Here is a 27,311-nt window from a genome sequence, read left to right as displayed (position 1 = left end):
CATGAAATGGTGGAGTTCAGGATCCTTAGGGCAGTGAGGGGGGCACAAAGCAAGCTCGCTACCCTGGACTTCAGGAGAGCAGAATTTGGCCTCTTCAGCGATCTGCTTGGTAGAATACCATGGGATAAAGCCGCGGAGGGAAGAATGGCCCAAGAAAGCTGGTTAATATTCAAGGATCACTTCTTCCAAGCTCAGGAGCGATGCATCCTAGCAAAGAAGTCAGGTGAAAACGCCAGGAGGCCTGCATGGATGAACAAGGAGCTCCTGGACAAACTCAAACACAGGAAGGAATCCTACAGAGGGTGGAAGCAAGGACAGGTAGCCTGGGAGGAATACAGAGAAACTGAGCAGCCAGGGATCAGGTTAGGAAAGCCAAAGCCCTGATAGAAGGAAATCTGGCCAGGGACATCAAGGGCAACAAGAAAAGCTTCTGGTGGCACCTCGGTGATAAAAGGAAGACTAGGGAAAATGTGGGCCCTCTCTGGAAGGAAACAAGACACCTGGTTACCCGGGACATGGAGAAGGCTGAGGTAGTCAGTGACTTTTATGCCTCAGTCTTCACCGACAAGTGCTCCAGCCACACCGCCCAAGTCACAGAAGGCAAAGGCAGGGACTGGGAGAATGAAGAACTGCCCCATGTAGATCAGGTTCGAAGACCATCTAAGGAACCTGATGGTACACAAGTCCATGATGAGATGCATCTGTGGGTCCTGAGGGAACTGGTGGATGAACTGGCTAAGCCACTATCCATCGTATAGGAGAAGTTGTGGCTGTCCAGTCCAGTGAAGTTTCCAGTGAAGTTCCCACTGACTGGAAAAGGGGAAACAAAACACCCATTTTCAAAAAGGGAAGGAAGGAAGACCTGGGGAACTACAGGCCAGTCAGTCTCACCTCTGTGCCCGGCAAGATCATGGAGCAGATCTTCTTAGAAACTATGTTATGGCACATGGAAAATAAGGAGGTGATTGGTGACAGCCAGCGCGGCTTCACTAAGGGCAAATCGTGCCTGACCAATGTGGGGGCCTTCTACGATGGGGTTACAGCATGGTGGATAAGGGAAGAGCAACAGCTGTCATCTGCCTGGACTTGTGCAGAGCATTTGACACTGTCCCGGGCAACATAATTGTCTCTAAATTGAAGAGACATGGATTTGACAGATGGAGTGCTCAGTGGATGAGGAATTGGCTGGATGGTCGCACTCAAAGAGTTGCGGTCAACGGCTCGATGTCTGAGTGGAGACCAGTGACGAGTGGTGTTCCTCAGGGGTCGGTGTTTGGATCGGTGCTGTTTAACATCTTTGTCAGCGACATGGACAGTGGGATTGAGCGCACCCTCAGCCAGTTTGCCGACGACACCGAGCTGTGTGGTGTGGTTGACACGCTGGAGGGAAGGGATGCCGTCCCGAGGGACCTTGACAGGCTGGAGAGGTGGGCCCATGCGAACCTCATGAAGCTCAACAAGGCCAAGTGCAAGGTCCTGCACATGGGTCAGGGCAATCCCAAGCGCAAATACAGGCTGTGTGATGAGTGGATTGAGAACAGCCCTGAGGAGAAGGACTTGGGCTGTTAGTGGATGAAAAACTGAATATGAGTCAGCAACGTGCGCATGCAGCCCAGAAAGCCAGTTGCGTTCTGTGCCACATCCAAAGCAGCGTGACCAGCAGGTTGAGGGAGGTCATTCTCCCCTGCTACTCCGCTCTGGTGAGACCCCACCTGGAGTACTGCCTTCAGCTCTGGGGCTCCCAACATAAGAAGGACATGGACCTGTTGGAGCAAGTCCAGAGGAGGGCCGCAAAGATGATCAGGGGGATGGAGCAGCTCTCCTATGAAGACAGGCTGAGAGAGTTGGGGTTGTTCAGCCTGGAGAAGAGAAGGCTCCGGGGAGATCCTATAGCAGCCTTCCAGTACCTAAAGGGGGCCTGCAGGAAAGATGGGGTGGAACTCTTTATCAGGGAGTGTAGTGGTAGGAGAGGGGTAACGGTTTTAAACTGAAAGAGGGTAGATTTGGGAAAAAATTATTTATTGTGAGGGTGGTGAGGCACTGGAAGAGGTTGCCCAGAGAGGCTGTGGCTGCCCCATCCCTGGCAGTGTTCCAGGCCAGGTTGGATGGGGCTTTGGGCAACCCGGTCTAGTGGAAGGTGTCCCTGCCCATGGCAGGGGGGTTGGAACTACGTGATCTTTAAGGTCCCTGCCAACCCAAACCATTCTATGATTCTGTGATTCAAAGATCAAGGACAGAATCACACCATTACCAAACCAAGCCCTAATTTCTGTCAGATTTTACACAATATCCAGAACCACAGTGTTCTACCCCACTAATACAGATTGTTTTAGGACATAAGTACTAGCTTTGAATCCAAGAATTTCTTTCATTGGTTTTTGAAGATTCATTGTTGGATCACAAATATAACTCTACAGTTTTTAGCATGTTTCTTGTTGACAGAACAGGTGAATTGATTATATTTCTGCAGAAAGAGTTAAAATTATTAAGACAAGTCAAATCTAAGCAGTTTACACGTTGGTCATATCACATGATATTTTATTGTCTACACCTAGTACGCTATTCATTATCACTTGGAAAAAACAGATCACACTGTATAGTAGTAGGAGGAGCTCTTCTCAGTCATTGCTTGCATTGTTGGAAAGTACTGAGTCAGCTCTTTCGTTGTAAATGAAAGAAAATAATAAATATAAATATTACACCTGAGAAATGGATTACAGATCATCAGTCAGAATGAGTGGATCAATACTGTTGGAAAATCACTGAACATGGATGCCAGTGCAAGATGGCCACTCACCAAGTGCAGAAAAACTTGTGGAAATTTCAAGACAGGTCTACAAAGGTAAAGATGGAAAAATGTTCTGAGATGGAAGAGAACAAGAAAAATCGTTGTACAGAACATTCAAAGCGCTCACCATTATTAATCCATGCATCAATAAATGGCTTGATGAAACACATGAGTCTGGACAAGTGTATGCTACCTCTGGGACAACAGAGTAACAAAATTACAGGCTGTAATCAAGAGCAAAGCACTGGGAGACAGGCAAATTTCCATGGCTACGTTTCAAGCAATTGACACAAGCACATACATGAAAATGTTGGAGCTGGTAAATATGCCTGGGAAATTGAACTCTTCCTTAGTACTGAAAATCCAGGACCATCATTTGAGTTGCCAAGAAGGGGGAACTAATTAATCATATCAACTGGAGAGAAGTTACAGTCCAAGAAGTCATTTGGCTTGAAGAAACAGTGAATGCACAGGAGGTGAACCTTTGCCATAGAGACTCTTTGTATTCTTTTCTGGGCTATTACAGACTATTCCTGCACTGCTCACCTTCTGATCCACTTCATAGGTTCTTTATTCTGCACTGTCCCCGATCACCTTGATCTCCAACATGCCGTTTCTTTCCAATTTGGACAGCATTCCAAGCTTCCGAACAGTGGATTCATATTTTGAGTAACTCGTGCAAGCCCAACTGATATGGCACAAAGGGTCTTAAAATAATTCATCTAATAATATCCTCAAGACACAAAGTTTAAAAGCAAAGAGGGAAAAAAAAGCAAACAGAACTAAGGCTGAACAGGAAAAATTGTACTTATAATACGTACTTCAGTGTGATTCATCATTTTAGCCAATAGAAAGAATAATGTCCAATTTACTCGAACAATTAAATAGTATAGAGGTGCAATGCCTGCAATCCCAAGTTAAATAGGTTTTCTCAGTCCCAATATATACAAATGGTTATGCTGGTTCATACCTAAGACTCATCTTGCCTTTTATTCTGTTGCTGGCAGTGACTGAAAGTTAGTATCTAGGGAAGAATATGTGAGCAAAGCAGGTCTGTATAGAAACTTCCCTGGGATACTCTTCCAGCCTCTAACAATTTGAGAATCAGAGATATTGTGAGTCAGATATGTCTCTGTATGCAATAACCCTTGATGGATTTCAGTCTCTTTTACCTTCCGTAAAGTTTTCACAACATGCTGCTAAAAGGAGTTCCACAGCTTAATTACAGATCTCCCTGAAAAACCACCTACATTTTTATTTTAAATCTGCTAGCTGCATATAACGCTCTTAGTTTTTTTGTTGGAGGCAACAGAACAATTTATCCATATGCACAATCTCTATGCCACACATGGTTATGTACACAAAGAACAACTAAGCCTTGACAAGAACAGGGTGGGTTTAATCACATTTTAAAGTTTTCCATAATTTTAGCATTTGAAATATGTTTAAATAACCTTATTACAGTAGTAGTTTAACATGGTTTGGTCTTCTGTGTTGTTTTGTTGTTTTGTTTGTTTTTTTTTATTTAAAGATGGTCATTTTTATGAACAAAGTTTCATAGAATTAAATTCTAAATCTGCAAGCTGAGTATAATAAAGATCTGCACATATTGATGCTAATACTAACTTGTTATAGTTTATAGTTCATTTCTAAAATGCTTATAATGCAAAACTTATATAAAGGGCAATCTCTTTTTTGTTTCAGTGCTGCATAGTCATCTATATTTTGCTTAGTCAACATCTGCTGTTGTGTGTTATTGGAGATACTCTATTGAGTAAATTTGTTAGAAGTCATCCGAATGTATTAAGTCTTCTGTGGTTACTTTCCAACTCAGACAATTGAAGTAGAATTAGGAAATGTATGTTTATTAATGAGTGTATGGTGTTTTTCAAAGAACAGTAGATAGAGTTAATTCATAATTTCTCTCCAGGCAATTAAGAGAAGCCATTAGATTATAGTTATCCTTGCTCACATGCTCGCTTAATACTTTACATCAAAACAAGGCCCTGTTTGAGTTAGAATCTGAAGAAAGCTGTGTGTGATCTTGGAAAGTGATTATAATCTTCTTTAAAGGTTATATGTATTTCAGGTCTTTATTAGCATAATGTATCAACATTAATATGACTGCTTTCTGCTTCTTAACTTTTTTTTTAATATTGATTTTATTTTTAGCCTAAAGAGTCAAAGTAAATTTTTTTTCTGATGATTAATACGCTCTTTGAGACATTTAAAGGATGCATTATGTAAACTTAAACTTCCTTCAACAAGCTCAGAATTTCCTGTATCCAGCATCAGTGACAGCCTGCCAAGCTGTAGAACAGCTAGCTGATCCTCAATCAAAAGCGAGTTTCTTTTCATTTTGGATTTTATCTCTCTCAAGGCACACCCGCACACACACACCCACACCCTGCACAATGCACAGATGTGTACATATATGGAATTAAAATCCCCTAACGGCAATGTAGTGGAATTGGTGACAAAATAGTGGTTTAATTCATAGGGATTGATATTTGAATCAAAATGCGCTTAGGGTGCATATGTAATATTTGAGGGTTTGTTTTGTTTTGTTTTCCATTTAAGCCTTCATCCTATTTTCTTCATGCTCATTTAGAATCATTTCTAAAACAAAATCCTAGTTCAGTGTGCACAAAAGATGAACCCCAACCAACCAGCAGCTACCTCACAGTCACACAAATTTCTGAGAAGGGGCCTTTGCCTGTTACAGGAGATCAATAAATTTCATAATAATAATTTGAAGAGAGAAATATGAAAATTGAGTTATCAGTACTTACTTCTTTGCCATTGTACCATTCCTATTTGAACTTTCATATTGTAAGGTGCTCTCTTTTTAAGAAAAATGGAAAGCAGTTTAGCGCTGAAGGCAGCAATGACAAAATGTGTGTGGGCCCATGTGTGCTTTTCAGGGTTCCACAATTAAAAAAATTAAGGTCTTGCACTATTTCCTTTGAGATGAGTAAAATCACTCTTTCTCAAAGGTCAGATATTTGTTACACAACTTTCCGAAATCTTCCTCTCTGTTCTTAGTTCTAGTATCCTAGTGTTTTCCTCGGCTCTCATTAATATGAAGAAGGAAATACAAGACAAGCAAATATGGTTCATAAGATATTGTCAAGTGTAAGCTGCTACGAGAGATCAGTCATCTGAAAGGAAGAATAAAGCTTTCAGATTTGTGAAGTGAAGGAGAGAGAGCCTTACAGACATGCAAAATATTTTGTATAAAAAAATAATTAAATACTCCTTTGTGTTTGGTATAAATAGAGAAAGATTAATATTCAAGTGGTAATCATAAGGTTAGACTATACTCAGATAAATTAAAAAAAAAAAATCCAGCCTTTCTTCACAAGTGTAAAGAGGCAATGCTAGAAGATGGATTTAGCATCCCTGAGAACTAGATAATCCTTTATGAAGAATAAGAAAAGATATATTGCATGTTCTCTTCATCCTAGCAGGTAGCTGAAATGAAGGGATGTCATCTCTGGCTTCTGTGTATTACTGATTAGATCTTGGTATTTCTATTGAATGTGGAAGGAAAAATAGAATATAATCTGTCATTAGTCTTTAGGACTCATTTTGTGGGCAGATTGTTAATAGGAGATTGTAGGCTTGACTTTAATAAGTATAGGATGGATTTCTGTTTTGAAACTTGATCTTTTGCAAAGCTACAGAAACAAAATACCAAGGTGTCTTGGGGTGATGGTTTTGCACCCTTTTTTTTTTTTTTTTTTTTTTTTTTTTTTTTTGCCGGGGGGGGTGAGGAGGGCAATATTTTAGTGGTTTGTAATGATAAATATATTTTAAGTGGTTGCCAGTGCAAGTATTTGAAATGTCATGATTGCAATGTCATAGACTATTATCTTGAGAAACATTGTAGGAAAAAGTATTTTGGGAGAAAACTACTTACAATCAGGATGTTGACAGAGAATAAGGAGAAAATGCAAAAGGCAATATTGTAATTAGGAAATTTTCGAGTGTACACAACCAAGCTGCAACACCATTTACCTCCACCTTCTTGATATTCAAATGTCATTTTGATTTATCACTCTAGTTCCAGAATCACACCTAAAACAAAGTACAAAAAGCAGCAGTTTGGGTCATAGCATCAAATCTAATACCTCTAATTTGTGGTCCTTTCCATTTCACAGGCAGAGAAAGCAGGTAGATTTAAGCTAGTGTTTCAGTCTTCCTTCATTCTGTCAGTTATTAGAAGTCATTGAGTTGTCATGATGGCAGTATGAAGTCTGAACTGACATGCTATGAAATAGCCTAATGGAAATTTTAAAAGTTTCTATTGAAATATCATCACAGTGACATGTAATTTTAAATATGTCACTGAGACTTTTACAAAGCAAACTTTTTTTTCAAAGAAAATGTCACTGATAACTTTTTAAATTACTTCATTGCATCTCAGTCCTTAGAAGATGAAAGAATTACTCAAGAAATAAAAATTATAAATAAAACACCCTTCCTGCTGGAGGAGTTCAGGATGTTCATTCATCTCCAAGAGGCTTTGCCTACAGTGCTACTCTGTAAACAGGAAAGCTCCTTGAAAATTTACTACATGAAGAAACTTAATCTCAGCGTAGCATGATATGCTTTAGAATGTTTTACTTTGTATAAGTAGACTTACAGTCCAAGACATCAGAAGGTGAAAATGTAAATCAAAATGTAAAGTTTTCTGTTGGGTATGATTAGTCTTAAGTTATTATATGCAAGCATAACTTTTGAGAAATATATATTTTGTACATTTTCAAATAAATATTCTTGTAGTTTACTGTGATCTGATCTTTTGTAAAGCAATCTTACAGATAAATTCAAGAAAAAGTCAATGCAGTTTTTGAGATTCAGTGCATTAATACCCTGTCTTCAAACTAATTTGTGATCACTTCTGAATTAATATTTTTTTTACTTTAAATGACAGCGTATACAGTCTATATTTTAATTTTATCATCAAAATTATGAGCGTATCTCTTTTGGTATGAATGAATAAATAGAATCTTAAAGAATGTGGTATGAGAAATAAATTATTTCTGAAAGTAACATTTCAAATGTTATGGTTGCTCCTTCTTAAATGTATCTAGCAAAATTGTCATGTTATTGTTTAGTAGCAGTCTTTCCCATTTTGACTCCTTGACTGCAATGATGTAAATGATACTCATCTTAATTACAGATAAAAAAACTTGTGGGCCTCATGAATTCCAGTGCAAAAACAACAACTGTATTCCGGATCATTGGAGATGTGACAGCCAAAACGATTGTGGTGATAATTCTGATGAAGAAAACTGTAGTAAGTAACTTATACCTAAGTACATGTTATAAGGAGTGGAGTCAGTTCAGCAACATGTAAGAGGAAACTTCAATTGTGATAAACTGCAGGTGTATGTTTTTATACAACGCCATCTGATCTGTTGAAAATCAGTTCCCCAGAGTTGAAATTCTCCAATTTTATTCATTCTTATAAAGAGCTGTAATTCTGTATCATCTATGGAAAAGTGCCTGACCTATGGCTTCTCAGTAATCTGGTGAACTCAAAATAAATATTACAGTTGGTTTACCTTTGTCAGTAAGTTACATATCCTATTTCATATCTCTAGATAAGAATTATAAAAACTGCTCAGTGATAAAGTGATAAACATTTGTTAACAATAAGTTTGATCAAACACTGCCTGCCCATTACATTCATTATATTCCTGAGATGATTCGCCTCGCTTTGTATCGTGGTAAGTCCATTTCTAGAAGACTTAAGCACATTAAGAAGTAGATGTTGTTATTCAAAGTAGCTCAGTTAGCCTAGTTCTCTCTATGAGGAACCTGAACGCCTAGTAGATCTCTGTAATACCACTTTCAGTGAGTTAATTTAGATCTGGTTCTCAGGAAGAAATGACAAATTCTTAACGGTTTTATCACATAATCATTGTCTTTATAAAGTATTTCAAGAGGGAAATTCCACAAATAGTTCTGAAGCGCCTTCTGTTCAGCTGACAATTTCTGTGTTTTTTTTTTCTTTTGTACTTAGAAATCCAAGAAATTAATACCATGTTGTGTAGATAATCTTGAGCCCATATTCCTGATTGTATCTCATGAATGTATATTTAGTATCTTCAAGGTAATGACCTAGAAAGTTTAATAAGTTAGGCATTCTAATGCTGAGTATGTACTCTCAGCCCCTTTTTCCAATTCGAAACATGGTGTCCATAGGTACAGGCCATCTGAAGACGAGCTCATTCTGCCTGAAAGGTTAAAAGGGATTTGTCTGCCTTCTAACTACTATCTACCTTTGAAGATGTTGTGTTACTGCAAGCAGTAATGCTGTAGTTTTCATACGCAGGTGTTTCATCTGAAGGGGAAAATATCATGTGGCTCAGTAATCACTCACAGCCATTTACTGTTATGCCCCAGAGGGGGTATTGACACGCAGAAGCTTACTTAACTTTGTCGGAGATTTTACTTGGGAATTGATTATTAGTGCCAGTGGGATCTTCCATTTTATTTATACTATAAATACCAAGGAATTATTTTATGTTCTTCTATTCTCATGTAAAAATTAAATAGAGATACGGATTTGCTATAGCGATGTTAATGTACATGACTAGATAATCTTTTGAAAATTTGAAAACTTAAAAAAATTAACTTCCACAAAACATTATTGCTGTTTGCAGAATAAGTGTCAAGCATCTTATTTGAAATTGGCCATTTGTGAAGTGAGATTTATTTATCAAGCAGCATTAATAATTGTCTTCCTTAAAGTTTAGATTATCATAGTACAAAGTGATTAAAAAAAAAAAAAAAGTTGTTCAATTAATGAGGGAGCAATCTTCTTTCCATTGGTTTTTTTTTTAAATATTTATTAAGCTCGCCATCTTTTTGTTCACATCAATATTCAAGTTATATATTCAGTTCTTGGCTGTTCTCTAGACTTGTAGATAAAGAGATTGGTAGTTAATTGTAATGGATGGACTTAGCGAGTTGAGAGCATCTAGACACAGCCAGTGCATAAAACTAAAGGCCAGAGTGGTGAACTGTAGTTTGTGTTAGCTTGTTTTTCATTTTCTTTTGCTTGTCAAATGCATACTTCACTTCTAACTGTTTTATCCCATATTCTGCTGTTTAAATTAAATACATTAGGCTGACACAGTTGTAAAATTCAAAATCTTGGAAGCATTGGGAAAATACTTAATGCTGTTCAGTTGTTTGAAACAGATGTATGAAATTCTTTATAGGCTGTCAAGCCACTTATAGAATAAAGTGTAATGAAACAAATATATATGAAATTAGAACTTCAAAAGCCTTTGACAAAATATATTACATTGCACATTAAGATAAGTTGTTTATAGCATACGTGAATATACAAAGGGCTTGTCAGGCAACTATATCAGAAAATGAGTTGTTTCTCAAGAATGCAGAACGAATTCATTGAATTATAGAAATTCAGCTCAACTATTCATGTTTCTCTATATAGTTTCTTCACATGCTCACACGGCATCCTGGTGAAGTTAATCAGAAGTGAAACAGAATACATGTTAAAAAGCGTCACATGTGGGTGTGAAAAATTATTAGTGGTGTAATGCAAATAGTTAGTGCCCGTTGTGACTTTGTTGTTTAACTATATTTGTCTTACAGTCTGTTGTTCCTTAACTATATTTGGACCCTCCCGAATAAATAAGAGTTATTAGGAAGGTTATAGGTCCATACTGAGTTAGCACTAAGCAAAGTAGAATTCATTTAACTATTCGGAGTTAATATCTTTTTGGAGGGGGAATTTGCTTTCAGAGTTTATTTGAATTTTTAAAAACAAATTAGAGCAAAAATAGTATTTTTGTCTTTCAGGGAACTTGGAAAATTCCATCATAAAGACTATCTTATTCCTGCTGAAAAAAAGGCAGCAGTAATGTTTTATTGAATGTAATTAAAGAAAATATAATACACTGAAGCAAAGCAAACGTAATAATGCTGTAGAAAGACATTAATTCAATCACTGTAAAAATATTACTGTTGCTAGAGAGTTTTCTCAATGCTGTTTTGTTGCTCCTACAAGTTGTCAAGAAAACAAATCAGTTAATTTTGTCCTGGGAGAACTTTGCATCCCAAATGCAATGAGAACTAGCCATTATTTAATATTTAAGTGAAAATGTTTTAAACCAGTGTATTGAAAAAAACTAAGCTGGAATATCTCGTAATGTCATCTTGAGTGAATTTTGAGTGCACAGTGATGTAAATTCACATTCTTTACATCGCTTAAGATTCAGCTGACTTGGTGCAAGCGGGACGATGGCTAGTGTCAGTTTTCGAAAAGCAGCTAGGTGTCAGTGCTAGCCAAGGGCAAGTATGCTACTTTAGTATGTTAAACTGATGGGTACCAAAGGTTTCTTCTTTTATGTACACTTGCCAGTCTTACGACTAGATTAACAAAGAACTTTCTATAAAAAACTGTGTCTTGTTTGTTTTGGTGAAATACAATGCTAAGTAAAGTTATTGGAAATAAGTAAAGAAAAACTGCATTTAATGCCATGAAAAAAACCCCACCTATCACCACTTTAATTATCTCGTGTTTACAGGCATTCATTCTGCAGGATGGTCCATGTTACTGGTTTTAGCAGTATTGTAATGGTGAAATATAGGAAAGGGTGCTCTTGCTTTTTTCTCTTCTTCCATTTTGTCGTGCGTACTCTTTTTGACTGGGATAGATTTAATTATCTACATAGTAGCTCCTACGGTGCTGTTTTGGATTTGTGACCAAAACAGTGCTGGTGACTCACTGATGTTTTAGTTGGTGCTGAACAGTGCTCGCACAGCATCGAGGCCTTTTCTGTCTCTCATGCTGCCCCACCAGCGAGAAGGCTGGGGGTGCAAAACAAGTTGGGAGGGACCAAACTGGCCAAAGGGATATCCCATACCATGTGACGTCACGAGGAGGAAAGGGGGATGTTCAGAGTTATGGCATTTTTCTTCCCAAGACCGTCACGCGTGATGAAGCCCTGCTTTCCTAGAAGCAGCTAACACCAGCCTGCTGATGGGAAGTAGTGAATGAATTATTATTTTGCTTTGCTCGTGCACACAGCTTTTGCTTGACCTATTAAACTGCCTTTATCTCAACCCACAAGTTTTTGAACTTTTAGCCTTCTGAGTGGCTGTGTGTGGCTTAGCTGCCCTCCAGAGTTAACTCACAACATCATGATAATACTGTTACGCTGATGTTATGCGGATGCATCATACTGGATGCTCTGGCTTGGCTTATGGAAAGGTTTCAACTCCAACACAACCATCTAGTAGTAGATCTGATGAATACTCATTTATCACAAGAAAGCGTGGCCTAAGCATGTCCCCTAATTCCTCTAAATCTTTGTGATCTACTGCCAAATGGCAGGATGAATCAAGAGGTCAATGTACACTTCTAACTCATTTTAGTTGAGGTATTCCTGTCCCGTGTTTGTATTGCTGTTGCTTCTTTTTCTACATGCAAGTTCCATCCTTCCTATTATACAAATTAGTTTCTCTAAAATTTGCTTCGTAACAGCTGTTACAAGACATAGAAGTCTCACAAGGACCAAACATATTTATCGTGTACAAACACACATAAAAAGTACACTATAAGTTTGAACTTCATATCCTATTCTAAGAAAAAAAGTTATGGCTTTTTCCCTCAGACTTGTGTATCAGTCTCCTAAAAAATCCTTTCAATTCATGACTTAGTGCAATATCTATGCCTATTAAATGCAAAATTGAACCCCAAATATGAAATCAATTTAAATGTTTCTCATGAGATCCTTTTCTTGCTGCCATTTAGGTTGATGATAAATGTCAGTTGGCTCTACAGATTATTTTCAGACTTTAAAATGTGAAAGAAGTAGATCATTTTATGTGCTGTGTTTGAAATAAAATTCTTTCTAATATTTCAAAAATGCTTCTCTCAGGAAGGAGTTTCAGTGTTTTTATAAAGCAGATGCTGAAAGATGCTGTCCTTCATTGGTTATACAGAAGTCTATTAATACTTATTCCTTTCACTAACAGTCTCAGCACTGACGGGAAAGTACTCTTCTGTGTTCATATGTAAATCAGAGAGATGTATTCCAGCAGCAGAAGAAATATTTCTTGCAAACAGAAAATTGAGAAGTTAGCTTATTGTGTATATTTTTCCAGAATCAAATTCCTGTTTATAAATAATTCATTAGCAGTATAGAAAATGTATTTGCTTATATTTTGCAAATCAATATAGAAACATGACAAATGTTTATTTGCATGTGAATTACTTTTTCCACAAATTATTTCCTTTACATGATTTATCATATCGTGAACTTCCTCTTCCTGGCCTGTTCACAACAAAAACAATCAGATGTCAATGATTTGCTAACGTTTATACAATGAGCTTTTGCTTTGAAAAAAAATTCGGAGTCTAAGAATCCATATAAATGCTAACCTTTGGTTTGCTTAAATATAACATTGCTGGAGAACCGATGCAGTTGGCGTAGATCTGCTTTTATTATGACTTTCCTACAACCTCAAAATGAAAAGTTGTGCCTACCTGAAAAATGAAATTTCTCTGAAAAACACTCAAACAGGGTCATTTTGATTTATTTTATGAAGTGATGAGGAAAAAAAAAAAAAAAAGTAGCTGAAAGGTTCATTGAAACTAGTCCTTACTTGAAACAGTTTTTGATTTTTATAAACCCAGAAAAAAACCTAAGTTCAACTTTACCTTAGGTCTGCACAGTGCATGTCTAGTGTATTCTCATATTGGTATTTACCAAATTCTTCTGAATTGGAAGCCTCTAATTTTGTGTTTGCTTTCCTTGATCACTATGGTATGTTTTTAAAAAGCATTCATGCTTTCACCTAACATAACTTTAGCATTACCCACTCCATTACTGTCCATTGCTACTGTCTGCTCTCAGTATCTCCTCTTTCTTTTTTACCTTTCTTCCATTGATTTACTCAGTCATTTACCATTTGCCTGAACTCTTTTCCCATCTCTCTGGTGAAAAGGTCTTACTAATTAATATTTATTCTTGATTTTACATTATTTACATAGTGCAGTGTTTACTGTGATGGAAATCATCCCACAAATAATCCTTGTTTGTTTTTTCAGTCCTGCTTTCCCAAAGCTCTATGGCACAGTCTGAATTGCATGTAAAGACTTGCTTAAGTTCTCAATCCCCACTACTTTCTACCTTTGTTTAATCTAATGGTCCAAAGTCCAGACATCAGCTTCGTTTTTTCCAGTGGCTTTTGTAATGGTCCTCATTTTCAGGAGGAGAGCACATAGTATTTTGCTGGGGGAATCTTCCCCACTGGTCCTGTTGGCAGTGTTTTGGTGGCAGCGGTAGCGAAAATGCAGAGCTGTGCAGACAGTGAAGCAAATAGGCTGAAACAGCCAACCTCACCTTCTCAGAATTACTCCATCCCTCCCTGCAGCCTGCTTCTCCTGTTTGCTTTGCCTGTACCTTGAATTAATTTTGTGTCTGCTCTTCCCCTTTATTGTGTCCACCTTTTATAGTGAATTCAGACCTCCCTGTGTTGTCTTCCCAGGGATTAGAACAACATACCCATTTATCACAAAATATCCCACTTAACTTCCAACCTTTCCTGTTTCCTGTCCATCTGTAAGCTCCTTAGATTCTTTTTAACTAACATCTCCCTTCTGTTTCCTTAAAATTACTTGAAAATTCCATCCTTGTACTTACCTTTTTTTTTTCCTTTTCTGTGTTTTCTAACAAATTAACAGTAGTGATTTTTTTAATGAAAGTATACTGTCCATTGACTTTTGCAACCCACTGTATTCTCATTCTGTTAAATCTCTAACAATTTTGTCAGTATTTAAGTCAGTGGATTATTGTCACGCTTCCTCCTATACTTAATTTCTGGAAGATGGATTTTACTTGAAACTCCAAATCTTACCTCTTAGGGATTCCATTTACCATCTCGATACTGTTCCCCTGAGTGCTTAGCACAGGGGAAGCTGACTCTTGACACACATACACATGTTAAAAGGTATGTGATAAATGGTATGTTATTACGTGATGGAAAGTCAAAGTTCTGGTTGGTTCTAGTTACACTTGATATTAACAGGTGCAAAAGGAATTTCTAATCTGTGGTACATATCTCACAAAACCTGTAATAACATAAGTGCATTGAAATAAATAATATTTATATAGTCAGCATCTCATAATTTTCCAAAGAAATCTGATTGATAGAACTGAAACAAAAGTATTTTCATTACTATCTTAGTATATGTAAATGAAATTTAGTTCTAAAATTTTATGAAACAAAATCCTACAGATAAAAAACCCCTTATAGTTTGCAAGTTAGTGGTTTTGACTTTGTTATAGTCATTCATTGACTGGGGGGGGGGGGGGGGGATATGTATAACTATTTTTTGGAAATGCTAATAAGCCTAGGGTTGTTACTTTTCTTTATTCAGAGCCTCAAACATGCACTTTGAAAGACTTTCTTTGTGCAAATGGCGACTGTGTTTCAGCAAGATTCTGGTGTGATGGAGACTATGACTGTGCAGACGGCTCAGATGAGGTAGGCTTCTTCCAGGAAAAATATTTCTTTAGAAAATTAGTAGTTCTATATTGTTGGAGAATGGATTCCCACGTACGAATATTTTAAAAAGCAGCAATGGGAATTCCACACATTAATCCATATATGCAAATATGTTTACTAAATTAAAACTAAACCTATTGAAATGGTTATCCTAAAAAGAGAACATGCGAATAAAATCAAGTTGTGTTTAACAATAGTCTGCATCTTTTTGTCCCAGCAATGATCTGGACCTCTTCTCCTCCCGGAAATATTTTGTGTCCTGGTTGGGGAACCACTGTTTCTACACACAGCAGGGGTGTGGTTTGGTTTGGTTTGTGGGTGGTTTTTGAGAAAACAGTGTAGACTGTTGTGTAGCAGAAGTTCACTGGATAATGCTTTGCTGGTTTTCTGTTCTTTCCTGTCCCTTTTGTCCCTTCTCCTTTCCTGCCCATGCTGGACCTCAGATGCTTCCAACCTTCTTAGAGGGTGCAAGCCACCTTTCATGAATCGTATTGACAAAAAATATTTTATTTCACTAGGCATTACTGTATTTAATAATTCAGAGGAGTATAGGCTGTCATTTCTGTGATCAGCTGTATATTTACTACTGTTTATATTAAACTCTTGATCTCCTATATGCTTGTTCTTGTTGTACCAGAGGTATTGTGAAACAGGCTGTTCAAGAGATCAGTTCCAGTGTTCCAACGGTCAGTGCATATCAGCGAAATGGAAATGTGATGGTCACGAAGACTGCAAACTTGGGGACGACGAGAAAAATTGTGAACCAGGTATTGTTTTACATAATGCTGAAAAATAAAATGAAGCAAGGGATAAATCTTAATGAAACAAGGAGAAAATAAATCAACAGACCAAGATTCCTTGGGAAGTAGGGAGGAGTGCAAAGAAATCTGAAATACTTTCTCTTTCAAATGTGTATCATTGTCTCTTCCTACTCATGTTTTGAAAACCCCACTTATGTACAGCTATGCAATATGAAGCGTTTGGAGGAACACTATTTGATTTAATTATGTAGAAATATGATTTGATAATGTATACTCAGCATATAAAATTCTGCTCTGAAAACAGTAATTCTTGGCATGTTACTAAAGCGTCTCTGGGGTTTTTTTGCTTTGTGGTGTTCATTCAAAGTTTACTAGTCTTTATGCAAAGGTTTTCTCTACAAAGTTACTATTTTTGTTCTTATTGTTTTATTTCCTTTGTACTGTCTTGGAAAATGCAGTTGTTTATTTTTTGTGGCAATTTTCCTAAATTTTTTGTAAGCTTCGTCTAGATCGGTGCAACTGATAGAAGCCTATGACAAAACTCCCCTGATTTACAATGCGAAAAAAAAAATCCACCTATATTTGCAATAAAACTTGATTAATATGTATTTATTTTAATTGTAATAATGTATACTTTCTGAAACCATGGTTTCTTATACATTTTAGCTTATTTTATTATAAGCACTTACATAATTTTAGCCTAACCCTAAGCCCATTTTAAAGAAAGCAATTTTTTTAATATACTCATTCTATGAATATACGTATGTGTGTAGTTACCATAAGGAAAACACAAAAAGAAATTTCTCAGTGATAAAACACAAATATCCTTTCAGTATCATTATACAGTTTACTTAGGATGCAACAATTCAGTTTTGTCAAGTATTTCATTGTAGTTTATGAATGTTTGGAAAAGCTCTGGTCAGCTACAAATACATGTTTGCTCACTCTGTTAACCAGATGAAAACATTAAATTATAAAGCAAGCTATTTATAAATTGTCTTTTTCTTAATGCTAAAATATGTGTTTGTAATCAGCATCTCCAACCTGCTCTTCAAGTGAGTACGTGTGTGCAAGTGGAGGCTGTATTTCGGCATCTTTGAAATGTAATGGAGAGTATGACTGTGCTGACGGATCTGATGAGGTAGCTGACAAATTTCTGTTGATTTTTTTTTTTTCCCCATACAGTCTGACATGAAATTTGTTAACAGTTTTAGATCTGAAAATATTTAAAGGGACAAGTGGGGGTTTTTTTCATCCATTGAACACTGTCAGATAATTTAACCCCCTGATCTAATTCCCTGGTAGTTACACTATTTGCTTGCTCTGTGGCCACCTTTTGGAGTAGACAAAGTTGTTTCCCCTAAGTCAAAACCTGAGTGTGGTTCTGGGGGAGTTTGCTTCAGAGACTGCTCCACGCTGGCAGTGTGGACAAGTTTGTGTCCCATTTGGCTCCTCTAGATTCATCTAATACAATCCTAGCAGGTACCTCAGCCTCTGTAGGTCTTCATGCTGTGCTCTTCCTACATGTTGCACTGTTGATGATTTTTTAACAAATTACCACTTTCATGAACAACTTCAAGAAAAAAGACCAAAAATAGTTGTTATTTCTCAGAGCCATAAAGGTGCCGGTTAGAGTGTGAAGGATGCCTGAGCCAAATGCTACCCAGTGCAGGTGAAGACAACCCACTCCAGAGGTTTCTAGTCCTGATTAATCTGGATATAAACCAGTTTGCGCTAATTGGCCTCGTGTCCAGGGTTGTTTCTTGTAGGGCAGTTGACTTCAGAAATGTAAACATAGCTATTGTTTCCATTGCTAATACTGAGCAACATAAAGAAGTAATACCAGAACATATATAATGTGGGGTTACGATTTCACTTGGCCTTCAGGAACTATTTAAATTGCACTTTGTGCTGTCAGGGACAACTTTATTGTATTAAATATGTAGGGCAATGAAAAAGAGCGTTGGTAAATTTTGTTAGGTTTGTCTTAAGTATGCTGTTGTTCTCATTCATTAATACTTAGTTCATATCTGTATTCACACAGATGGATTGTGTAACTGAATGTAAAGAAGATCAGTTTCGATGCAAAAATAAGGCCTACTGTATCCCTGTCAGATGGCTTTGTGACGGGATCCATGACTGCGTGGATGGCAGCGATGAAGAAAACTGTGGCCAAGGCGAGAGACGCTTTTCTTTAAAAGGCTTCCTTTATTGGGGTTTTTTATGAACACATGTTAGAAGTTAGTGGTAGCCTGGCCATTCTGAGTGATGAAATGAAAGCTCTGTGACTTCTTTCAACAAAGACAGTATAGCAGCTTCACAAGCAATTTGCAGGATGAAGCAAAACTTCCATTGTCTGTGCCTAACAGCTCATTGTTCCTTCTTTGCATTTCCTTCCCCAAGGACCAAAAGGTTGTGTTATTACTGGCAACATACTCTGTTTCATCAGGGAAATCAGTAATAAGTCCAGTTAATTTACAGTTTTATAGGCAACAATAAATTACAAAGCCGTGCAATATAATGAAAAATTGCTAAATAAGTACTCTTAAGACCCCAGTTTTCTGTTTGTTTCTGTGGAGATGAAATGTTGCAACTACCCAGAACCCATAAAACCACATTTTGAATTCTCGCTCTCCTTAGAGAGCAGAACTGTGCACATAAGTTGATTCACATGAAGCTAAACACTATTCTTAGATTAAGCTTCCAGATATGTTTTTGAGAAATACATCTGTTGATCTAATTCTCCCAGTTGCCGTTGATTTTTTTAACTCAACCTTGCTTCTGCTACCAGGCAGTAGCAGTGTAACTGCACAAAATTCTTAGTAAGTGTAGTAATTGAATAGTTGTGACAAAGAAATTCTAACTCAAATTAAAGATTATTTTTTTTCAAAAGCAAAATTTTACTCAGCATTTTGTCAGCTTCATGTTTTTTCCAGATTTTTCTTCTTTCCGTTTCTTCAAAGTGAGTAGTTATGTGTCTTAGTCATCTACAGTCACATGATACCTGTCTAACTTCAAAAGCATAATGCAGTACAATAATAAGTAATAATAATCAGAGATGAAGCAAGCAAATACGGAGTAAAATATCCTTCCCTTATTTTGTTGTAAGTCTATTAAGCGACACCTACCACTAGAAAAAAAAACGGAAGTTATATGGGATGATTAAGTTTGAAAGAGAGACCAGAAAATGAAGAAAATGGGAAGAATGTTCCAGAGATGTTTAGATGCAAAGAGAAGAACGTCATATTTGGAAGTGTTGAAGAATGAATTGTTTTAAGAAGACTGAGATAACAAAGTTTAAAAAAATTTCTAGTCTATTTTAAAACTGCTTTTAAAATATCTAGACTGTATCTCTTTAAAAACCAGTGAAGTGTAAGTAAGTAGTAACGCGCTTATTTTATCTGAAGCCCACATTATTCTTTGGATAGCATAATGGAGCTTCTGTGAACTGCAGATTGCTTATAATGCAATAACAAGCCTTTTGCCTAGTTGGTTATTGCTATAATACTTTGCATTTATGTCACAATTATGATTTCTGTTACAGAAATCTATTCTATAAAGGAATTATGACAGGCAGAGCAATCACATGAAACAAATGCCAGTTTATCTCACTGATAACTAATTTTTTCCTCTTTGGAAATACAGCAAACACAAATGGAGTTTTATTCTACAGCGTTCTAAAACAATCTCCATAATATTTATCTGTAGCCCACTATGCATATTTATAAACATAGCTCTTTTCAATCTTATACAACTAGAATTATGGTTATATTGTGATTACACACACAATTATTTATATTCATGTCTTTTATCACAAAGAATACTTGAATTTTATATATTTTTCCTCGGATAATAATAAAGACTATATCTGTTAATGTTCATACGTTATCTTTGCAATGGAAGTGAATTATATTTGGTAACATAGTGTGAGAGTTCCCAACGTCCTCTTACACAGTGGGTATTTCATACAAATTAATTTTCTGGGAAAAAAATTCTAAACCATTCTGAACCCTTTATAGCAAAAGAAAGCATTCTGTTGGTTTTAATGGGGTGTGAACAGGGCACTGAATGAGTAAGTAAAAAGCCACTGGAGCCTGATCTGACTATTAGGGTGGGTGTAATGCGTTGAGGGAAGCCACAGAGAGAGTTTTGGTGTTATCGTATGAAATTTCATTGTTTCTTCCTCTGCAGGTACACAGCTTTATATTTTTTTATACTCTGCTCCTCTCAGGAAACTGAGAATCCAGTTAACCATAAAAACATGTTATAAAGAGATTTTCAAGAAGTTCCATAACTTTGTTGATTAGCAGTGGTAAAATTTAGTCATAATTTTGAAACAAAATGCCTTCTTACTGCTATACATGTTGAAACTGAATCCAGCTTGAGCCAATTTTTAAAGCTTGAGCAGTCCAGCTTAAAACATTTTCTCTCACCCTCTGTTCCATTTTGTTAGATGATTCAGAGTTCAGTCAATACTGAAGTTACACGGAAGAATTTATTCTTGCTGCGTTCTGTGCTCAGTAAATATCCTAACGAGAAATTTCAGAACTTACAAAAGGGAAGGGAGTGTTAGAGGTCACCTAGTCGTATCTACTCTGTGCCTACATGTCTAGATCTTCTCTAATTACAGAGTTTATAGTTGATGGGGATGTTACAAGCCTGGCCAAGCCTATTACTCCTCGGGAGAAGAAAAAGGTGCTACCTCGTGGCGAAGGGACTGCAATCACTTTGTCTCTTCCGAACACGATGTGTGGCTCAGAAAGTGGGAGTAGGACTAGCTGAAGGATCAGACATTCATGTGAAACAAACCTGGGCTGAAGCAGCCTTTCACAAGTTTGACCGTATTTCTGTCTTCTGGTTTGTACCGTTCTCTGATAGCACAAATTACTGATGTACCCAGCCAGGTCTTTTCTGAAAGTCAGCATCACCAAAGGAGGTTACAGACAGAAAGACAGTTTAAGCATCTCCTGGCTAAAAGCAAGGGGAGCGTGCCTAGCTGGTGAGTTGTCAGTGTCTCTCTCTGATAAATGCTCCTTCTAGTCAGGCCAAATAGGCGATTCCTAGCTAGCAGTCATGAAAAGGAAGTGAAAGAAATGTATGGTCAAGGAAGAGGTTTTTAAACGAGTATTTCTCTCTGCCTCTCCAACCCTTTCAATCGGGATTTGTTCATTTACTTATGCTACATGTGTCATTCTCTGCAGATACTGTGTGATAAGTGGTTGTACCGGTTTTATCAAGAATTGACGTTCTTTCTTTTGTCTTTCTTTCTTCCTGGGTTTTTTTTCTGTCTTCTTTTCATCCTCCCAGGGGGAAATATATGTAGAGCTGATGAATTTCTGTGCAACAATTCCCTCTGCAAACTACATTTTTGGGTTTGTGATGGCGAGGATGACTGTGGAGATAACTCTGATGAAGTTGCTGAAATGTGTGGTATGACATTACATTTTTCAGTGCTTTTCATGTAGTAAAGCAAGAAATGACACGTAACATGCATAAATATATAAGGACATATGCGTCTAAGTTATCTTTATTTTACTTTTAGAAGATTAGCTAGAAATGGGTGATACAGTTTTCTGTTGCTATTGCTATTCATGTAATTTCGGTTAAGATATTTGTGAGAAATTAATCTTTTTGTAGGAAAAGGGAAAAAGTTAATTCTACATTGAAATATTGATCATCATTAAGCTTCCTACTTCCTTTGTTTTATTTCTGTCATATGTACTGATTCTCAAAAAGAAGTGTAATTACCCTTATCACACAAAATAATTTTATTCCTTAAATGAAGAACTTATACTTTAAACATTGTTGAAGTGTTATTCCATTAGGTACCAGAAGTTAAAATCAAGTACCATTCATATGTCAAGTACAACTCTGTTCCCATGCCTGCTTATTGCTTTGATAAGGAGACATTAAGGAAGGGTCAAGAATGCTAGCTGGGTAACAGCTGGTTCTGTTTTTTTAATACACAGTAAAGTTTCCGTGCCCTCCGACAAGGCCGTACAGATGTAGAAACAACAGGGTTTGTCTGCGACCTGAGCAGATTTGCAATGAGGTCGATGACTGTGGTGATAACTCGGATGAAGATCACTGCGGTAGGTGATATTACCTTTCAAGGCATTCAGATCAAAGAAAACAACTTGAAGGCAAACTTTGTTACAGAGATCTGCTTGTCCTTCAGTAAAGCTTAACTGGAGGTTAATAGATCAGAATTTGAAATTGAAAGAAATTAAGCTTGAAATAACTTCCAGTTGCTTACTGCTTCATGGTCATTCCCATTTATATGTGTCTAAAATAATTTAAGAGTCTTAAATACTGATTTATTTTTCTCTTACTAATTTATAATTATATAGATAAAATCACATATAAACCAAGACCATGCAAAAAAGATGAGTTTGCTTGTAATGATAAGAGATGTATTCCAATGGAGCTACAGTGCGATTGGTTTGATGACTGTGGAGATGGTTCAGATGAGCAAGACTGCAAAATAAGTGAGTTTGGCTGACAAGATACGTTTTTGTGATTGTAGCAGAAAAGAAATAATTAACTGAGACTTTCATCCATGCAAAACCTACTCAACAACACGGAAGTTAATTAAAGTTGGGGTTTTGTAGTTAAGAGTTAATTCTATTGGACATACCACAAGAGGAAGGCAAATTTTATAGCAATTCAGGCTGTAGTAGTTTTTAGAGTAGTTCTTGAGTTTTTTCAAGTAGTTTAGCTATAAGTTGATTGTATTTTATCTTATATTTGCAACAAGATAAATTTTAATATTAAATTCTTGATGTGAAATGAAGTATCTCAATTAAATGCTGTCAATTTATATGCATATGTAGGTAAATACTGTAATGTCATATATTTGTTTAAAATTTCCCTGATACTCTTGTAATAGAAAGATAAATTTGTTATTTGTTGTTGTTATTTTAGATCTCATTTTTAACAGTTTGAGCAAATCTATCAGCGGCTTTTTAGACATTTTGTTTATGTTTAGGTGTCGCTGAATATACATGTGAAGATAATGTGAATCCTTGTGGAGATGATGCATACTGTAATCAAACAAAAACATCCCTGCTGTGTCAGTGTAAACCTGGATTTCAGAGAAACAAGAGGAATAGACAATGTGAAGGTACAGATCTTTTCCATCATCCTTTAATGTAAAATATTAAAAGTCAACTGCGTAGTCCATTTTTTATGCTGGAGAAGGAGATGCATATCACATACTTGTTCCGCAGAGTAAAAACTATTTCGCAGCTATGGGATTAAGAAATGAAGAAAAGAAACTGAAAGCTTTTACAGGATGTAGATTTATGCATTTTACCTGGAGAAGTTATCAAAGGTTAAGATCGGTTGCATATGTCAAAAGGTTCAGGTCAGACTATTAAATGATTTTATGATTTAAGGGGTAAATGGGTGATTTGAGGCCTAGTAGATTATTTAACTGAGTAATTGGCATTGGTGTTTAAGTTGGTATATGTCAATATTTTGAGATGCTTATAGTAATGAAGATGCATAAAACAAAATTGAAATGAAAACAAATAGATTGAAAGTAAAATTCCTTAAAAAATATAGTCTTAATATATATGATGCCACACTGGTCAGAAAAAATGACATAGTCATTATAATGAAAGGGTTGATCAGAAAGATCAGATCAATCTACCTTCTCAAACAATGGGTTGTGAATTCATTTTCTTGCTGGTGAGCAGTAACTTAAAGAAAAAGTGGAGATCACTTCAGTGGGACTATCAAAGTGAATATATTCTTGCATACAGAAACTTCGTTGTTTGGCTTTTAAGCAAAAGGTATACACAGGAACTTTTCCAGTAAGGAATAATCATGTAGTTTTGACTGTACCAGAGGTAGTTATGTTGGAAATAATTGTAACAGACATTCTCATTCTCCAAGTTGATTTCAAGCTCTAATGATAATAGGTTGATAGAGGAAGGATGGAGAAATAATCTAAAAAAATCTTTCTCAGGTATGTTGATTGCAGCAGAAATGACATTACTGGTAATTGCAGAAGGCTTCTTTTTACTGTTGCAACATATACCAATGCTTATGAGTTCCTTTTGTTCATCTGCTTTGTTCCATGATTTTCCAAACATGTTACATACTAATGTATTAAACTAGAGGTATATAAATTACAATTCTCTTCCTCATAGATATCAATGAGTGTATGGTATTTGGTGCCTGCTCCCAACACTGCAATAATATTAAGGGGTCATACAAATGTGCATGCGAGAAAAATTATAAGGAGAGGAATAACAGTTGCATAGCAAAAGGTAAGGCTATAAAAATCAAAATAGAGACACAGTACTAAATCATTTGTTATGTACATGGTTGGTAACACTAATGTGTTGCATATAGAATTTATTTTTAGATGAATATTTCTTGAGTGGTGCACAGAAATAGTTTTCAAAATCACTCAGATTTACCTTTCATTTTGGTAAGCAATAAATTCTTATCACTTCCATGTAAATGAACATACTTAATATGAAAGTCCGTCTCCAACTCCAGCTTTCTCTATTTACAAAAATATACACAAATAAGAAAAACAGCGATTATATATTAGCAAGCATGTAAGCGTTCTGGTGAAGCATTAGAAGTGTGAGAGGAGAATCAGCTCTTTCATAGAATCATGTTTTAGAACTTCAGGAATAAATTAAGTAGTATTTGGAGTTAACATGTTTTGCTTTGTCTTGTTGAGAAATCGCATACAAGTCATGTAAGTGTGAGTTTTTCTAGGTATAGTCACGTAAGAATATACTCCCCATATAAATCGGCTGCCTAGATCATGGTCCAGTGAAGGTAAAGAAATAGGCACACATAGATGGTATTTGTCTTTCATAAGGCAGAGGTATTGCGCAAAATGGAGGTAATTGTGTAACTTTGAAATAGTTTTTGAAATGAAACCAGCAATAATCCATCTGCCTGAGTGAAGTTAACATAATCTTTATGGATCTGTATCTGAATAACTGAAAGTATGATTGTAGCATCTCACCTGCAATTTAATGAGGTTTTGGTGTGAGTTTGACTTACACCTACACTTGGAGTCTTGAGTGCAGAATGAGTGTTGAGGTTACAAGGTGTGGCTCCTTATATATGTCTGTGCATAACTGGTGCACAGCTATGAGCCGTACCCGATCTGAACCCTATGGCCAATAAGCACATTGTGGACATACATCCTAGAACCATAACAGATTGTATCATGTTAATTCCAGTCTTCCGTTCTTTGTAGCACACCAGTCAGTAATGCAGGTACACCTCTGCTGGGTAGTTACATGGTGATAGTCGGGTTTCTTACGTGCTTTGTTCACATTTTCTTGAGCAAACATGCTATGGGAAGATCATATTAATGAGTCATTAGTAATTTTCTCTATATGTAACATGGACTCTTATCAGGTTTTAGTATCATTGCCTATTACTGAAGATGCAGTCAGATTATGACAAGGGAACAAACAAGGTTGCTAATTGAGCACAGCGGCTTGTTATTATAGAAACACAGACATAATTCTGAGGGCTTATAATTTAAAAATCTGGGAATCATTTTCCTACATCTGAATTTTTCGCAAACTTCATTTCCATTGTAATAAAGTTAATGTTTCCCTCTTTCCCTCATTGATACTTGCTTTAATGGAACTCCTTTTTCTTCTTGTATTTAGCAGAAGTGAGGGAACATGATTTTTGATATTTCATGCTCATAAGGAGGAAATGTGTTGGGAAGACATTATTATAAGTTGATTCTCTATGGATAAATGTGATATAAATTAGAAAACTAAAAAACTGCAAATGCATTCTAATGTACCCAGAAAGTTTCAAACTTTCTCAAAGCTTAATGAATAGATAGCAGAGAGCGATTTCTTATGAATAACATACTTTACAACATCTGAATCAAGACGGTAGCTAGGTATCCATAAATACCACCCATTCACAGGTATCCGTAAATATTCACTCTGAAGTGAGGAGGTATAAGACACAATTAAACGCATTCTGTAGCAGCTTTCATCCAGTTTGCTCATGTTGCAGCCAATTTCAAAACTTCATTGCCTTCGCTAAAGATAGGATCATACCATTTCTAATTTGCAATTAAGCAATTTTAAATAATGCTTATTGGCAACTTTGTGTTCCTTTAATATATACAATTAGGACCCTCTAGACACAACATGCATATAAAAATATGTAGTGGTTCCTGTGGGCTTAATGCATAATATCCCCTATTTTTCTATACTGCTTGAAGTGTTCAAATTCTTATATTACATACTCCCTAAAATACAGTCTTAGGTGTCACAGTGTGAGCTTGGAGAGCATTGAGGTAATTTATATTGGTATCAAAGTACGAAGAGTTGTATTTATTGCCCAGAGTGTGAGTGTTTTTGCAGTCTTCAACAATCAGAAAATAATTTTCACATAAGAAATTATAGCAGATAAACACCAAAAAGCTACTTGAGTGAAAAACACTGATTTTGCATTAGTTGACATTTACCTTATTTTTGTTTCATTATAATAATCCCTAGGCTCTGAAGATCAAGTTCTCTATGTTGCTAATGACACTGACATCCTGGGTTTTGCATATCCATTCAACTACAGTGATGTTCATCAGCAAATATCACATATTGAACACAATTCAAGGATAACTGGAATGGATGCTTATTTTCAAGGGGACATGATTGTTTGGAGTACTCAGTTTAATCCAGGAGGGATTTTCTACAGAAAACTTCATGACAGAGAGAGAAGGCAAAGTAGCAGTGGCTTGATAGTAAGTGATCAAAATCAAAGATACATGATACCAATGTCTTTTGATTTACTTTTCTGTTCTGATTGTCTATAATAACATGTGCTGATTTAGTAAATTAAAATGTGTATCTGCAAATGATTTTATTCAAATGGTATATATGTCTACTAATGCCTTTCCATTCAAGACTGACAGACTTGGTCAAGTCTCTAAGAGAACACAACTATAGTACTTTAAAAAGTTTCTACAGAGAAATAACCAGTATGTTAGAGGCTTGGAAAGACTGTGTACCGTCAAGATTTTTCATTTTAAGAGAGAAAAGAGAGGTTATAATAGACGCATATAAGCAACACACGGTTTAAAGAAAGGCATGAGTTTCAAATAATCAGAAAACAGAAAATGTAGATAGGCCAAAGACAAGCTTGATTTCTATAGTGACCATATAAACAATAATATTGGCAAAGCTTTGACAAAC

General features: G+C 36.3%; 1 protein-coding gene across 1 annotated transcript in view; it reads left to right on the top strand.

The window, feature by feature from the left end:
* LRP1B (LDL receptor related protein 1B) overlaps nt 1-27,311 on the top strand; it is a 591,173-nt gene that overhangs the window by 502,433 nt on the left and 61,429 nt on the right. Inside the window, exons 67-77 of the mRNA XM_049799136.1 lie at nt 7,977-8,093; nt 15,222-15,328; nt 15,987-16,116; nt 17,145-17,251; nt 18,155-18,287; nt 21,418-21,540; nt 22,080-22,202; nt 22,461-22,598; nt 23,099-23,233; nt 24,267-24,386; nt 26,619-26,860. Coding sequence (XP_049655093.1) covers nt 7,977-8,093; nt 15,222-15,328; nt 15,987-16,116; nt 17,145-17,251; nt 18,155-18,287; nt 21,418-21,540; nt 22,080-22,202; nt 22,461-22,598; nt 23,099-23,233; nt 24,267-24,386; nt 26,619-26,860 — 1,475 coding nt within the window. The remainder of the gene's footprint in view (nt 1-7,976; nt 8,094-15,221; nt 15,329-15,986; nt 16,117-17,144; nt 17,252-18,154; nt 18,288-21,417; nt 21,541-22,079; nt 22,203-22,460; nt 22,599-23,098; nt 23,234-24,266; nt 24,387-26,618; nt 26,861-27,311) is intronic.

The sequence above is a fragment of the Accipiter gentilis genome, chromosome 1 (genome assembly GCF_929443795.1).
Source record: "Accipiter gentilis chromosome 1, bAccGen1.1, whole genome shotgun sequence".
Taxonomy (NCBI): Eukaryota; Metazoa; Chordata; class Aves; order Accipitriformes; family Accipitridae; genus Astur; species Astur gentilis.
This window is presented reverse-complemented; position numbering and strand designations above follow the sequence as displayed.